Source organism: Lepisosteus platostomus, chromosome 9 (assembly GCF_059453375.1).
Source record: "Lepisosteus platostomus isolate fLepPlt1 chromosome 9, fLepPlt1.hap1, whole genome shotgun sequence".
Classification (NCBI taxonomy): Eukaryota; Metazoa; Chordata; class Actinopteri; order Semionotiformes; family Lepisosteidae; genus Lepisosteus; species Lepisosteus platostomus.
The window spans coordinates 48,399,143-48,412,611 of NC_142619.1; the positions used below are offsets into that span (position 1 = coordinate 48,399,143).

The 13,469-nt window shown below is 36.1% G+C and overlaps 1 protein-coding gene across 4 annotated transcripts in view; it reads left to right on the top strand.

Moving 5' to 3' along the window:
* sfmbt2 (Scm like with four mbt domains 2) overlaps nucleotides 1-13,469 on the top strand; it is an 87,177-nt gene that overhangs the window by 16,567 nt on the left and 57,141 nt on the right. For 3 of the 4 annotated variants that reach the window (XM_088645367.1, XM_088645369.1, XM_088645368.1), the window contains exons 3-5: nucleotides 1,503-1,597; nucleotides 2,902-3,142; nucleotides 4,680-4,700. In XM_088645367.1, the coding sequence (XP_088501493.1) occupies nucleotides 1,503-1,597; nucleotides 2,902-3,142; nucleotides 4,680-4,700 (357 nt within the window). The remainder of the gene's footprint in view (nucleotides 1-1,502; nucleotides 1,598-2,901; nucleotides 3,143-4,679; nucleotides 4,701-13,469) is intronic. The other variant, XM_088645370.1, reaches the window with a different exon arrangement.

Here is a 13,469-nt window from a genome sequence, read left to right on the forward strand (position 1 = left end):
GCTGCAAGATCATACTCATAATTTACCCAGCCTCATTCACCCACTGGGGAAAACCTGTGATGCATGCTGATTTACAGATTCACTTCTCCCTTTTTCTGGTTTCGCCCATAAAACCTCTACAGCATTCAGTAGATCTTCTCCATGGGGCCAAACCAAAGGATGTAGGGCAATAGAGTAATAGCCAAAATGATCAGGCATAGTTATTTCCCTAAATCTGTACCTAATTGAATTAATGTATTAGGAAACCTCCGATCCACAAAATGTTTCATGAATGTTTTCTTTTGCATGCAGATGTACTGTATTATCTTATGTAACTGAACCAAATAACTCTGAAAAATTCTCCTGGCTCAGCTTCTTAAATGTTTCCAAAGAAAATTCTCTGTAGGGTAATATTTGTGAAGTGAGGAACAAATTTGCATTTGACAAGTCATCTTTCTGTATTGCAAAAATCAACGTTGTGTTTTGTCAGCATGTTTTTTTATCTGTGATAGTAGAGAAATGGTATTTCCTTCTTCGGTTTCAGAGTCTAAATGTTCAGGTCCATTAATATTTCATCTCACTGCAAAATTTCTGCATTAAATGTTTGTAGTGATTTTACAACACAGTACTAAAATCTTAATTGGTATATTACTTTAAGTTGCTTCAAATGAAGAATAGCACTGGCACACTTGTTCTCCAACACATCGCTTGCTAAAAATAACAAATAATGTCTATTAAACTATACGGTTTGACAGTAATAACTCTTTTATTTTTATTGAAGGCTTATTCATCTTAGCAAGCAACTGTGAAGAAATTAATTTAAGACAGGCTGCCAACACTTTTTTTCTGAAACTGTCAACGTCTCTGGAGTTGTAGAAATAAGTATTTACATATTGTGCCTAATTCACAAAAATGTTAACCACCTTGTGCTAGGATGAGTGATTGTTCAATGAGTAAGTTACATGCATTGTCATTACAGTACAGTTTTTAAAATAACATTTATTGCTAAACATTGTTAGTTGGTATCATTGTTGAGATGAAGGGTTATGACTGAGACTATGACTTCAGTTGTTATTTCCTACATTTATTTTCTTGAATTATAAACCACTTCTGCCTCTGTTTGTTTTTTAATTTACTGTAATGCACAGATTATAGATCAAATATAACATAGCTACTATCAATTGTAATTCATTAACATTAATTTAGTTAAATGATGAAGAATGTTGATGTTATTACAAATATTAAATATTTACAATTTAATGTAAATAATTGACGGATTTTCAATCAGATTGTGCATTTGACTGGAATTTGTATGTGTTAAACAAGATTCAGCATTTCTCATAATACTTCTTAATTATGATATTCAGTACTAATAGTTTTCTCAGTAATTGAAAGTAATAGGAAAAGTAACAGAATATTTTTGACATCTTGGCTACAGATCTTTGGGGTGACCCAGCAATTGAAATTCTTGACTGTGTTTCTTATTGTAGTTGCTTTAATAATTGTATTTTCATGTGTTACAGATGGAGATTCGTTGGGAGAGGATATTGATTTTAACTGGGAAGAATACTTAGAAGAAACAGGTGCCAGTGCTGCTCCTCATACAGCATTTAAACATGTGAGTCTGGGATCAACCAATCAGTAACATGCATGTCTGAAAGTGCTTTTTTTTTAATTATGACCTTGATAGTAAGGGTCATAAGGACTACTGTGTTTGCATGCATTTTTGTCTGTCATTGATATTTACTCTGCACAATTATAGAGTCTGTAGTGGCACAGGTGGATTTACTGTTTACTGTTAAATTTTAAGTTACCAGCTTTTATTGGACATGCACTAATACTCTCATTTTACACATCATATACTGCTAATAACATTGTGCCCAACGGACGAGTTAATTTAATTCTTTGAACATTAACCTCCTTAAATGACCAAGGAATTTGGTTGTAGCCTGCCCATTGGGAAATAGAGTATTTGTGTAAGTATACAAATATAAATAATGTATATATTATATAAACCTTACAGCTGTACGTTGTCCTTTTAAAGAGAGAAATGTGAAAAACTGCCTGTGAAGTTGAGAATGGAATCCAGCTGCATTCTTATTTCAACATGATGCAATACGAGTTGTCCACGTGTGAGCTATTCCCCACTTACAAACCTGGTTCCTCAGGGAGGTTTTACAATATGGTGTTCTTTGACCTGACTAAGGCTGGAATAGTGGAGGTGAGGTTGCTGAGGAGCAGTTCAACAAGAGTGGAAATGTTGTTCCACCACAAATCGGGGATCTCCTCCTGACTAAACTGTAACTCATCAGCAATGTTGCTTGTCAGCCAGGAGCTACAGTATATGACCCTGCAACTCACAACTGGCACCCCACTGAAGCTTAGCAGGTGTGAGTCTGGTCAGTACCTGGATGGGAGACCTCCTGGGAAAAGCTAAGGTTGCTGCTGGAAGAGGGTGATTGTGGGGCCAGTAAGGAGCGGTCACTCTGCGGTCTGTGTTGGTCCTAATGCCCCAGTAAAGTGATGGGGGCTCTATACTGTATAAAGCCTCCATCCTTCCAATGAGACATAAAACTGAGGTCCTGGTCATTAAAAATCAGATTTCCTCCTGGCCTATATCAGTCATGCCCTCCTAATTCTCCCCATCTTTGAAATGGCTTCATTACTATGCTCTCCTCCCCACTGATAGCTGGTGTGTGGTGAGTGTACTGGTGCACTTTGGCTGCCATTGCATCATCCAAGTGGATGCTGCAATTGGTGGTGGTGGAGAGAAGTCCCCATTACCTGTAGAGCACTTTGAATGGAGTGTCCAAAAAAAAAAAAGCTACGTGTAAGGATTATTATTACTATTATATTGGGAACAAGTGATTCTATTTAAAAAAATTGTTTTCTCCTGTTTATTTACTGATTGAATAATTTTAGGTGGAAATCAGCCTCCAGAGCAGCTTCCAGCCAGGAATGAAACTGGAAGTGGCTAACAAGAGCAACCCAGATACCTACTGGGTGGCCACCATCATCACCACCTGTGGACAGCTGCTGTTGCTACGGTTCAGTGGCTACGGAGACGACCGCAAGGCAGACTTCTGGGTCGATGTCATGACGGCGAATCTGCACCCGGTGGGCTGGTGTACTCAGAACAACAAGGTGTTAATGCCACCCGAAGGTAAGGATGTAGGAGAAAACATTCCGTATCCACAGATTAATTTAGTTACAGCTCCCAGCAGCACTTACGTTTAACCACTGCTTTTAATTTGCCGAACCGACAGCAATTAAACAGAATGCCAAATTTATTGATTTAGATTTTTAACTGTACAGTAATTCTGGACAGTGCTGCTCGTCATGTCATAAAAGTGCAATCTCAGTCAGTGCGCTGTGCATTTTCTTCTCCTTTTATCTTCATGGGATCCCACAGAAACCCTTCTGTAGGTCACACCTTTCTATAAGTCCATACGTTTTAAACTTTGCAAGTTGTTTTTTGATGGTATCCCAACACAGATGGCTTAAGTTAGGAATTCTGTGATGTTCTAGAATCTGTTTTGCAGTCACATTGATGGGTGATCCATACTGTAGGTACATTTTGCAGAGAAAGTGAAAGCAAGTGCTGACAGTCCCGTGGGATGACATCAGCAGTATCTGGTTAAATCAGACAAAAACTCACTGGAGTGATTAGTGCTTAAAAAAACAGATGGTTATTGATGAGAAATGAAACTTTGTTGCTGTTTTTTTACTTTCCCTACATTATTCTCTATGACAACTCCACTTGTATACACAGTGCTGAAAGAATATTATAGTCTGCTCACTCTGAGGTTGTTGATATTTGGGGACAGACACCCTTGAATAACATAAAGTGCAAGTTCTAAACCTGAACATTTTACAACATTAATAGCCAGTTAAAACTGTTTTCAGATATGATCATAATTAGTTTAGGTTTCATCTTTTAAAAACATGAAATGAAATACATTTTTTCTCCCATGGAATCTCTCTGGGTCTTTTTGCACTTGTTGAATCAAACCATGATCAAGTAATATTTTATCGATTAAGCAATTGAAGAGACAACTGACAATGACAGGGATTGGGAATATCTTTGACTAAATGTGACAAAAAAACTGTACTGTCAATAGACTGACATGCAAAGTGCATTAATAAAATTCTTATTGTGCTGTTTTTAGTTTTTATGTGAAAGGAAATGATAATGTGACATATGGACAGAATATAATTAAGATTTGCAATCAAGAGCCTTTGCATCTTCCATGATGTTTAAAATGGTATGGCCTATTATACCAGGATTACACTGTGTTTCATCACTACCTTGTAATTGAATATTACAGGGGATCAACATCTCATCTTGGATTTCCAGTCTTTTGTATTTTGTTTGAGATAGTTTGGAATCTATCTTTAGATGTCCCTTTGCATGTATTTTAGTACGCACTATGCAAAGAGGTAAGGATAATGGTAGAAATTGATAATGATTTTTTTCTGTTATTATTTTATTCCAGTGTAAGTGCAGAAATGTAGATTTGGTTGTGAAATTGTGTGCTCATCGTTGTTCTTCTAATCACTACTGGTAAAATAATACCAGCTTCAGAATAGGTGTGATGAAAGAGAAGGCAACAACACCCCAAATAATAATATTTTAAAATAAATAACCATCCAAGCTCGCATTATTACAGTTGTCTTTTTTATTTCTTTTTGTTTCTCAGACAACTGTTACCTGAGAAAAGGTAAGCAGTATTACCAGTATATTAGCTTTTCCTGACTGCTTATTTTATATCTGCTGTGTTAAATGAGTAGAGCGCATGATGGCCTTTCTTTGCATTTAAAAGAGGTGGTTTCTGTCACCTATATTTTGGTTTTATTTTCCTGCCTTCCTGTTGCATGTCTTACTACATGTGTCCTGCAAGAATATCTTTTTTTCTTCTTTGGTTTTGACAGTTCGCTCACTTCTGCTGCAAAACTTGCTTCTAAACAAGGGAAATAGTACAAAAAAAAAAGTTAGTATTTCAGAATGGCCTGAATCCTGCCCTGTACTAACAGAATTCCCTAAGTTATTCACAATCTGCATGAAGAATATTTTCAGAAGCTACTTTTGCAAGGTTATTTAGAATTTTAATGCACAATCTACTGTACATTGGAATGACAATTCACAAAGAGGGTAAATCATTTTTCAGGATAGAAACAAGTAAAACAATTACAAACAAAAATATTAATTATGCTGCACATTTACAAAATTAGAGACTTTACATAAAGCAAAGAAAGCTTCTGCTGATTTCACTACATATGTTCCCTACAAAAGGCAAATTGTTTAGAACAGTAGGAAAAAATCTCACTTTTTACTTTGTATTACAGTTGCACAGGAGGTGTATTTTCATCATGAACACAGATAAAAAATGAGATGCTAAGAACACAGTTATTTTTGCTCTTCCTTCAGATTCTGTCATTCATTAATGTTTTTCTTGTTTAATTATCAATTGTTATTTTGCTGTTTAATGCAAGCTTGGAGGGTCAGGCACAGTTTCGTATGCACATAATGTAGCAGTATAATACTAGGTTTTCTGTGAATTAAAAAAAAACATTTTAAAATACTAGTCTTTATGTGTATTACTGGATGACTCAAAATGAGGATAAAAACATTTGTTTTTTTCGTTTCTGCATTTAAAGAACATTACTGTAATAATTGCAAGCCTGACTAAGCACAGTATTTTTTTTTAAACTGGAACCGTGTATTTAAATCCATAACACTTCTGTTCGCTGAGTAAGAGTTTATGATTTTCATAAATTCATTTGCATTCTTTTTTAAGACAGTGCGCATCTTGAAAACATAGGCCTTATTAGAGCATATGTCAGGAGAATAGGTGGTAAGGGGAAAAAAGATTTTATGGTAAAAAAGTCCAATTAGATTTGTGTTGCTGTTGATTTTAGTGAGAATTAAGGAGAGCTCAAGGGATGTGGTTTTCTGAAAGTGGATAGCAACTTAAACGTTTCTGACAGGTTCCATATGCTGAATAAGCTTTATTGTTCTCACACTTTAAATCACATCTATTTATTAGGAAATGAAGATTTACATAGTACTTAGTGTAGGATTGCGTTGTGCTTGCTCCTTGAACTCACAACTGCATGCACCCCTTCCCTGCTGTAGTATTTACACCCAGGCTTTTTGTGCACCACTCAGAACACAGCGCACTAACTTCTCCTGCCTGCTTCTAATGCCACAGCTTCTGGAATCTCGGCCTAGATGTCTGCTTTTTGGCTCTTTAGCTTTGTAAACTCAGCCGTCAAAGCAAACACAGGGGATAAACCTTGGTTCAGAAAGTTCAAGTGTCTGGCAGCTTTGTGCTGGTGATATTGTTTGCTGTTAGCATGTGTGGATAAATTACAACCCAGTGGTCATGACAATGTTTCTTATTGATTTTAAAGCAGCTTTTGAAAAGCTATTTGTCAGTGATATCAGTGTTTTTCTATGGAAAACATCAGTGTGTTTATTTAAAAACTGTTGGACTTTATTGTACTGACCTATATAGGACATATGTACTGTAGTATCATCAATCTTGTTACCTTAAGTCCATCTAACTGATCAGTGAAGGCTTGCTTACAGTACATATCAAAAAGGATATAGGAAACAATCTCTTATTGTTATGACATGACAGCAGTGTAAATCATGTCTGTGTGATTTTAAACACTCTAAATCTGTTCTTAAAATATCCTTATATTGTGTATACTTATTTGATGTTTTTGAAGCTTAATTTTTTGTTGAACGGATTTCAGTGTCAGTGATATAATTTTGCACTGGAAACAGATCAGAACAAATAAGGGAAAGATTATGTGGTCTGTCCTCTTCCAAAGAAAAATGATTAGGTGTGAAGTTTCATTTTCTCCCTTGTTAAGTGAAAAAAATATGCCAAGAATTTACGTTAAGTAGCATTGCATTATCTGATGTGCATGATTTGATAAACACTTGGAAACTTATTTTGTTATCTGGGACTGATATGATTACTTTTCATGCAGTTTCTTTTGAAACCACCAACTCCTGCTGATACAGTACTTTGTCAGAGAGAGAGTGGTCCTTGTGGCCCCCCCAAAGAAACCCACACTTCTTGTTGGTACTTCACAGGCATTTGTTTATCATCCTTTGCAGACCCCTGGCCAGATTGGTATGGTGTAGCACAAATCTAAATTCAGGTTGTGAGGATCAACCTGCAAATCAGAATAATGGTGTTTATCAGATGAACCTAAGTGAAAAAATACATTAACCATGCCTCTAGTCTCCAAGTAAGGGTGACCTCTTTAAAGACAGGTGTGTCCGAAAGCAATTGTCTGTTTTTTCCAATGCTTTTTAAAAATATGTTATGTGCTGTTTATTTAATTACCCTAAAAAGTGTATTTTTTGTTCATTTGTCTTGTGTGTTTGTCAAGGTCTGATTTCTGTTTATGTGCAACATTCGTGTCTTCTGTGAGTCTTTTCATCTTTTTCTGATTTGACCTGTCTGACTTGTTTTCTCTACTCTTAATTCCTTCTAGTGTTTGGTTCTCCTTCTTGCCTTTTATCCTTGTTAAGCCATGTTTGGATTTGTATTATGATCACACTACTTTGTAACATGGGGTCAGACAGAAGCTGTCACTTTGACAACGGAGAAGTAGGAATTATGCCCTCACATCTCACAGTGAAATGGGTAGCACAACTGTTACAGGGATTTTTCTTCCTATGCTCTGTAACTCATTACAGTAAATCAACCTGTATTCTCCTGGATTTTCTGCATAAAATAATTTACAAGGAATGGAATAATAATAAGCTTAAGTTTACAGAATTTTTTAGAATAATATTTGAACTCAAACGATTATGAGAGCTTTTTGAACTCCTTTAAAACAGAAAACCTCTAACCTTTTTTCAGTCTTTTGTAGACTTATTATGGTAATACATAATTGAATGTAGTGATTCTTAGGTGTGACGTTAACGTGATGCTACTTTCTCATACCTCTGAACCTCTGCTACACTGAAGCCTTTGGTGCATGAAGATGAGGTTGTGAGGTCTTTGGTCAGATTTTCGGTGTCTGAAATACATGGTTAGATAATGGGTTCTAATTAGTCAAGCCATATATGTGGACTGGAGACCATCAACTTGCTGAAGTTGCTGCTTGTACATTTCAAATTTTCAAAGTTTCAGAAAAGGATTTGTTTGCGTTAAATTTTTTAGACATTGCACTAAGTTCATGTGTTCCGGACCACAAATAATATTTTAAAATACAACACTAAATAAAGGCAGTTTATTCTTGTAAGCATAGATTTATTTTCCTGTAACTGTAAAGTATTGTGTATCATATTGTCCTTTAAAGTTTAAAATCATAATATTCTCAAAGAGTCTGATATGGAATGAAAATAAAGTGTGAAAATATTTGCATGTTGTACAGAGGTGCACCTGTTCCAGTGAAAGTAAGAAAATGTTTACAGTTAAAGTGCTCGTAAAGAGTAATTGAAAACAGGCACCAGAAGCTGTTTTTGACTTGTGTACAAAGTGTACAAAAAGTGGGATGCAGTAAAGAAATTACAGTGGCAGAAAGTTTTGGTTTTTGCATCAAATTGCGAATTGAATCAAGCAATTTAAATTAATGTAAAATATCTTCAGTAAGCAGCTTATAGGATGAGTTAAAAATTACTGAGATGTAATCTGTCAATGGGGGAGAAAATTATTGTTAATATATTTTCTGTAAAAAAATAAATTAAATATCTGATCTGGCAAAGGTGCTTGCTTTAATTACATTCTTTGAATAACTGGATAATGTAATTGCAATATGATAAAAAATGTCATTGCATTTATTAGAGGCGAATTTGGCTTATTGACACCAAGCAGAAATCACTTGATCCTTGATGTTTTTCAGTATATCTGTCTTAATTTAATGGGTTTATATTATTATATTATGGTAATATATTAAGACATCGTTATAATGATTATAGCTATATATTGTATTGCTCAGTAGAAAAACATGTACAGTACATCTCTTCTACACTCTTGTATGTGTAAGCTACTCAAGTCCCATTGAGATGGTGAGTCATAAATGGATTTGAGATGGCATCACTAGCATTTCAGAAAACAAACAGCAGTCTGTGCCGCATGACACTGCTATACACATCCCCTGTTGCCAATCAGATATAAAACGTGGACAAACATTCACATTAGAATTTGATGGGCAGAGAAATTCTAAGAAACTATCTGATGTTTTTTCTATGAATGCTTAGTAGACAGTTTTTTTCCCTTGCTGATTGTACTCCTTAAATTAGAAAAATAAATTGGAATATTCCATTTAGAGCAGAAAGTAAAATATGTGAATGGTACATTTTTCATTTTTCTGTTAAAGTTTATGTCCACTTTTTTGAAGGAATGTAGAATTGGGTATGATTTTGCTGTTAAAGTGTTTTCAGTACTGGAGAGGAAGATTTTTACCTATATTAAAAGGATAACATGTACTTTGCTTGTTGTTAGTTAAGCTTTATGTGTAACATTCTATTAGAAAATATTCAACTTTGTTCAAATAGTTAAATTTCTCCATGTAGCCAAAGCTAATTTGCTTTTCATCTTTGATTTAAAAAGTTTAATGTACTCTGGCAGTCGAAACTTTGGTGACACTCGTAAATCTTACTGAAATCCTTCTTAGAAAGAATAACTATTATTAAATTACTGACTTGTGAAAAAGTTTATTTTCCTTTGAAAAGCAAATACACCAATGGATATGCTTAACTTTAATTTTACCTCATTTCGTCTTTTGAAAGTTTTAAGCCTATTTTTTATATCAGACTGCACATTCTCCTCTCAGTAAAAAAGGCCTAAGACAGATTTGAGTTCCTTAGCTGTCTGAAGTAAAAGATCCTAGCTTGTTTGTTCTAAACGCAGAGCTTGAAAATGGGTATAGGAGAAGTGTACAGTGCATGACCGCCTGTGCCAGGTAGGTTGTGCATTCTTAGCCTTCACAATGGAGTGAATTCTTTGAAGGAAATTGCACCAAAAAATAAGAATGAGGAAATATCGTGTTGTAGTGCAAACCACAATCAGAAGATTCTGCTTAAGGTGAGGAAAAGGAGCTAAAAGAACCCATTAATAAACAATGATTCGTTAAACAATATGAGGTTGACAGTTTCCTAACTTGCACTCAGCATTCTGCTTGGGTTCAATTCAATATCAAATGTCACCATCTCAGAGGAATCAACAGTTGTTGACTGCCAAGGAAGACAGTATGATGGGGGACATGAAAAATCAAAAAGGTTTCCTTAGAGCATCACAAACTGCAAAGAATAGCCATTTAAGCATATAAATTTGTCAAAGGAGTGATGGCAAATAGCAATGGAGCACTATGTTAGAAGATGTATGAAATATGAAATGTTCGAAATTTATGAGAACAAAAACAGGTTGCCTATGGGCCTATGAAGGCCTACTGTAAAATATAGAGGTGGTAGCGTCATGGTTTGGGGTAGGTTTTCCAATATACTGACAGGAAAAATTGTAACGATAAATTTATAAAGGAACAACATTATTTCTTCAAAGCCCTTAGGACGGCACCTTTTGATTGAAGAGGTCCTGATGAGCTGATCTATTTAAAGAGAATACCAGTAATTGTTTTTTTAAACATACTGACTTTCCAAATTGCTTGATTTTAAACATTTTAATGTGTTAATAAATGAGAGTTAAAAACGACTTCAGTCAGCATAAATATGATCTAAGATGATAAGGACTGAGTGGGGGAAAAAAACAGTGAAACTTGTGATGTTCTTTTGACATAATGCCTTAATTGTGTCTTTTTGGGGGTTTTAGACAAAAATTAATTTATCCAAGATAATCTTTGTTTCAGATACAGAATGTGTTATAAAATTGAACAGATGCAAACACATTTTCAAGCCAACGAAACGCAATGCATAAGTTATTTTCTTAGCTTATTTTTCTTTCATCTAAGAAAAATACATTATTTTTCTTAGCTGAAAAAACATTAAGAGTATAATGTCGTTTCATTAATGTAATAAGAAATAATAACAGTAATATGGCAGTTCTCTTTACAACCCCAGCTCTGGAACTACTGTGCAGTAGACCCATCACTGGCCCGACACCTGTATTCTGGAATTGAGCAGCTTCTGGACTGCAGTGAGGCAGTAATGTCACCACAGTGCAGAACACGACTGCCAGACAATGGGAACAGACTGGAATGAAGGAAGGGGAAGGGAGGAGTCTGAAACGTAATACAATAGAAGGGAAACATCGGTTGCTGTGGATTGGTGGCTTCAAAACACTAGGGTCCAGGGTTTAGTTCCGGCCTTGGGGGGGGTCTTTTAGTTTGAAGTTTACATGTTGTCCTGGTGTTTGTTAGTGTTCTCTAAAGAGAACACTTTGAAAATACATGCTAGCTGGGTATGATTGATTATTCAACCTCGTTACTTTCTTTCATGACACTTCATGACTGGTATCCCATCAGATGGGAGAGTTCAATCGCCTTCTCTGTCCTGCCTTGCTTTTGGGATAGGTAGTAGTTCGCGGTGACCCCCATCAGGCTATTGGATGATGGGTGGATGGGGATTAGGGTTGTTTAGATTCTATAACCCATTCATGGATTTGGTAGGACTAATGCTGTTTCTCTTGCAAAATGTTCCCCAGGATATTTGATGTCCTGATTCAGCAACTCTTTGTTTTAACACTACATAAAAATAGAACCTCCTTTATCTCCAGCACCTCTTGTCACCATGCTTGATTGATTTACTGGTCCAAGCACTTCTTGCATTAGTCTGTTTTTTCCACAGAGTTTTTCGGCCTCACTCTGACCAGGTTTCACAGGAGTACATTTGCCTAATGTGAAGAACGCAGAAGGAGACATTTTTCTGGTGGCATTATACAGTGTCAATACAAGTATACAGTCTGAATAGATTTTGTAAGTATTTTGTTTGCACGGTACAGTGGCAGTGCATTTTAACAGCATGAACAGGTTTTGCAATCACCATTGATTGGACAGAGTGTCATCTTAATAGACCAACCCTACAATTTTGTGTGCCTCCATCTACTGTAATCACAATATTGAAATTCTAATATGCAGTTCACATTCAGTTTCTGCTTCTACCTGACTTAACATCTGCTGTGTGCATGCTATATTTTACTTTTTTTTTGTTAGAATTGTTTTCAGCCATTCCCAGAGAATACCTCACTGCTCAGTGCTTTTCATTTAAAAGACTCTTATCTGGCTTGATACATAGAAATGTATAACAGTTACTAACCATTCTAATAATGGAACAGCAACAAGATGCAGACTGTTGTTCACACACATGTCAATTACATGCTGCAATGTACAGAATAGACACCACCAACCCCTTCTTCCCATTTTTACCCAGTGAATCCCAACTATTCAAACTGTTCAGGCAGTGTTCTTGCATGGATAAGTGGCCACCCAGCACAGGATATTTCACTGAACCATCAGCAAGCCAATGTATTCTAGTGTGTCTTATATGAGGAATGTGAGAGGGCAGTGACTGACAGGCGATGTGCAAGTGAATGTGCCCATTTGTGAGTTTTGTGAAACTGAATTTGTGAGTTTTTGATTGAGGGTTTTTGATTGAGGGTCAGAGAGAGACTGGGTAGTCTCAGTGAGAGACTTAGTTTTGTGAACAGTTTCAGAGTGAAAAGTAGGGTTGTAAGTTGTTTTCAGGTATGCAGCTAAGCTGCCCAGCATGAAAGACAGGGACTGAACACGTCAGTCAGAAGAAGCAGCTCAGGCTTTGTTTTGGTGTTTTGTTTGGTTTGGCGGTTTTCAGCACTGTAAATAAACTGCACTTAATTTTCTATATACCTACTTCTCTGTGTTTGTTTCCCCCTGACCTGCCTGTCAAAACTACCTATTTTAAGACAGTGCACCGGCGATTTTCACAGAGTACTGGGCAATGAAATATTTACAGATAGTTTTCTACGAAGAAGGCTCTATGGACTCATTAAGATTATTCAGTTTTGTCGTTGTCTATACATTCTGTCCAAAGAGGGGCAGTATTTTGTTTTTAGATTTTGTAATTGCCAATTATTTTTGTTTTGTATAATTTGGAATTGCTGTTTGTTTTTTCAGCTTGGTTTGCTGGCACAGCTTGGCATACTGGTACAGTATTACATAAGGAGAACAAGGATTTGTGCCTGCAATCCTGTCATATGCTCCTCTGTCACAGCCGTTAGTTGTCTGATAAACTGCAAGCTATACAGTGCCTTACTAGGAGAGTTAGAGCAGCTGTATGCTCAGTGAATTCTGGGAGCTTTTGTAAGGTGGCAAGCTCATAAACCCCTGGTCAAGTAAAGCCCACTCAATTTCAGCAACACTAGGCCGGTTCTGTGCTGCCTCTGCTGCTGCGTGGGGAATTCAGATTACAGCTGGATAAGTGACGTAGCCCAGAGAAGCTGTAATGTAGTTTTGGGTTATAAGGCTCAGTTTATGCTCCTAGACAGAATTTTTATTGGCTCATTATTCAACTAGTAAATCTAGTTGATTCA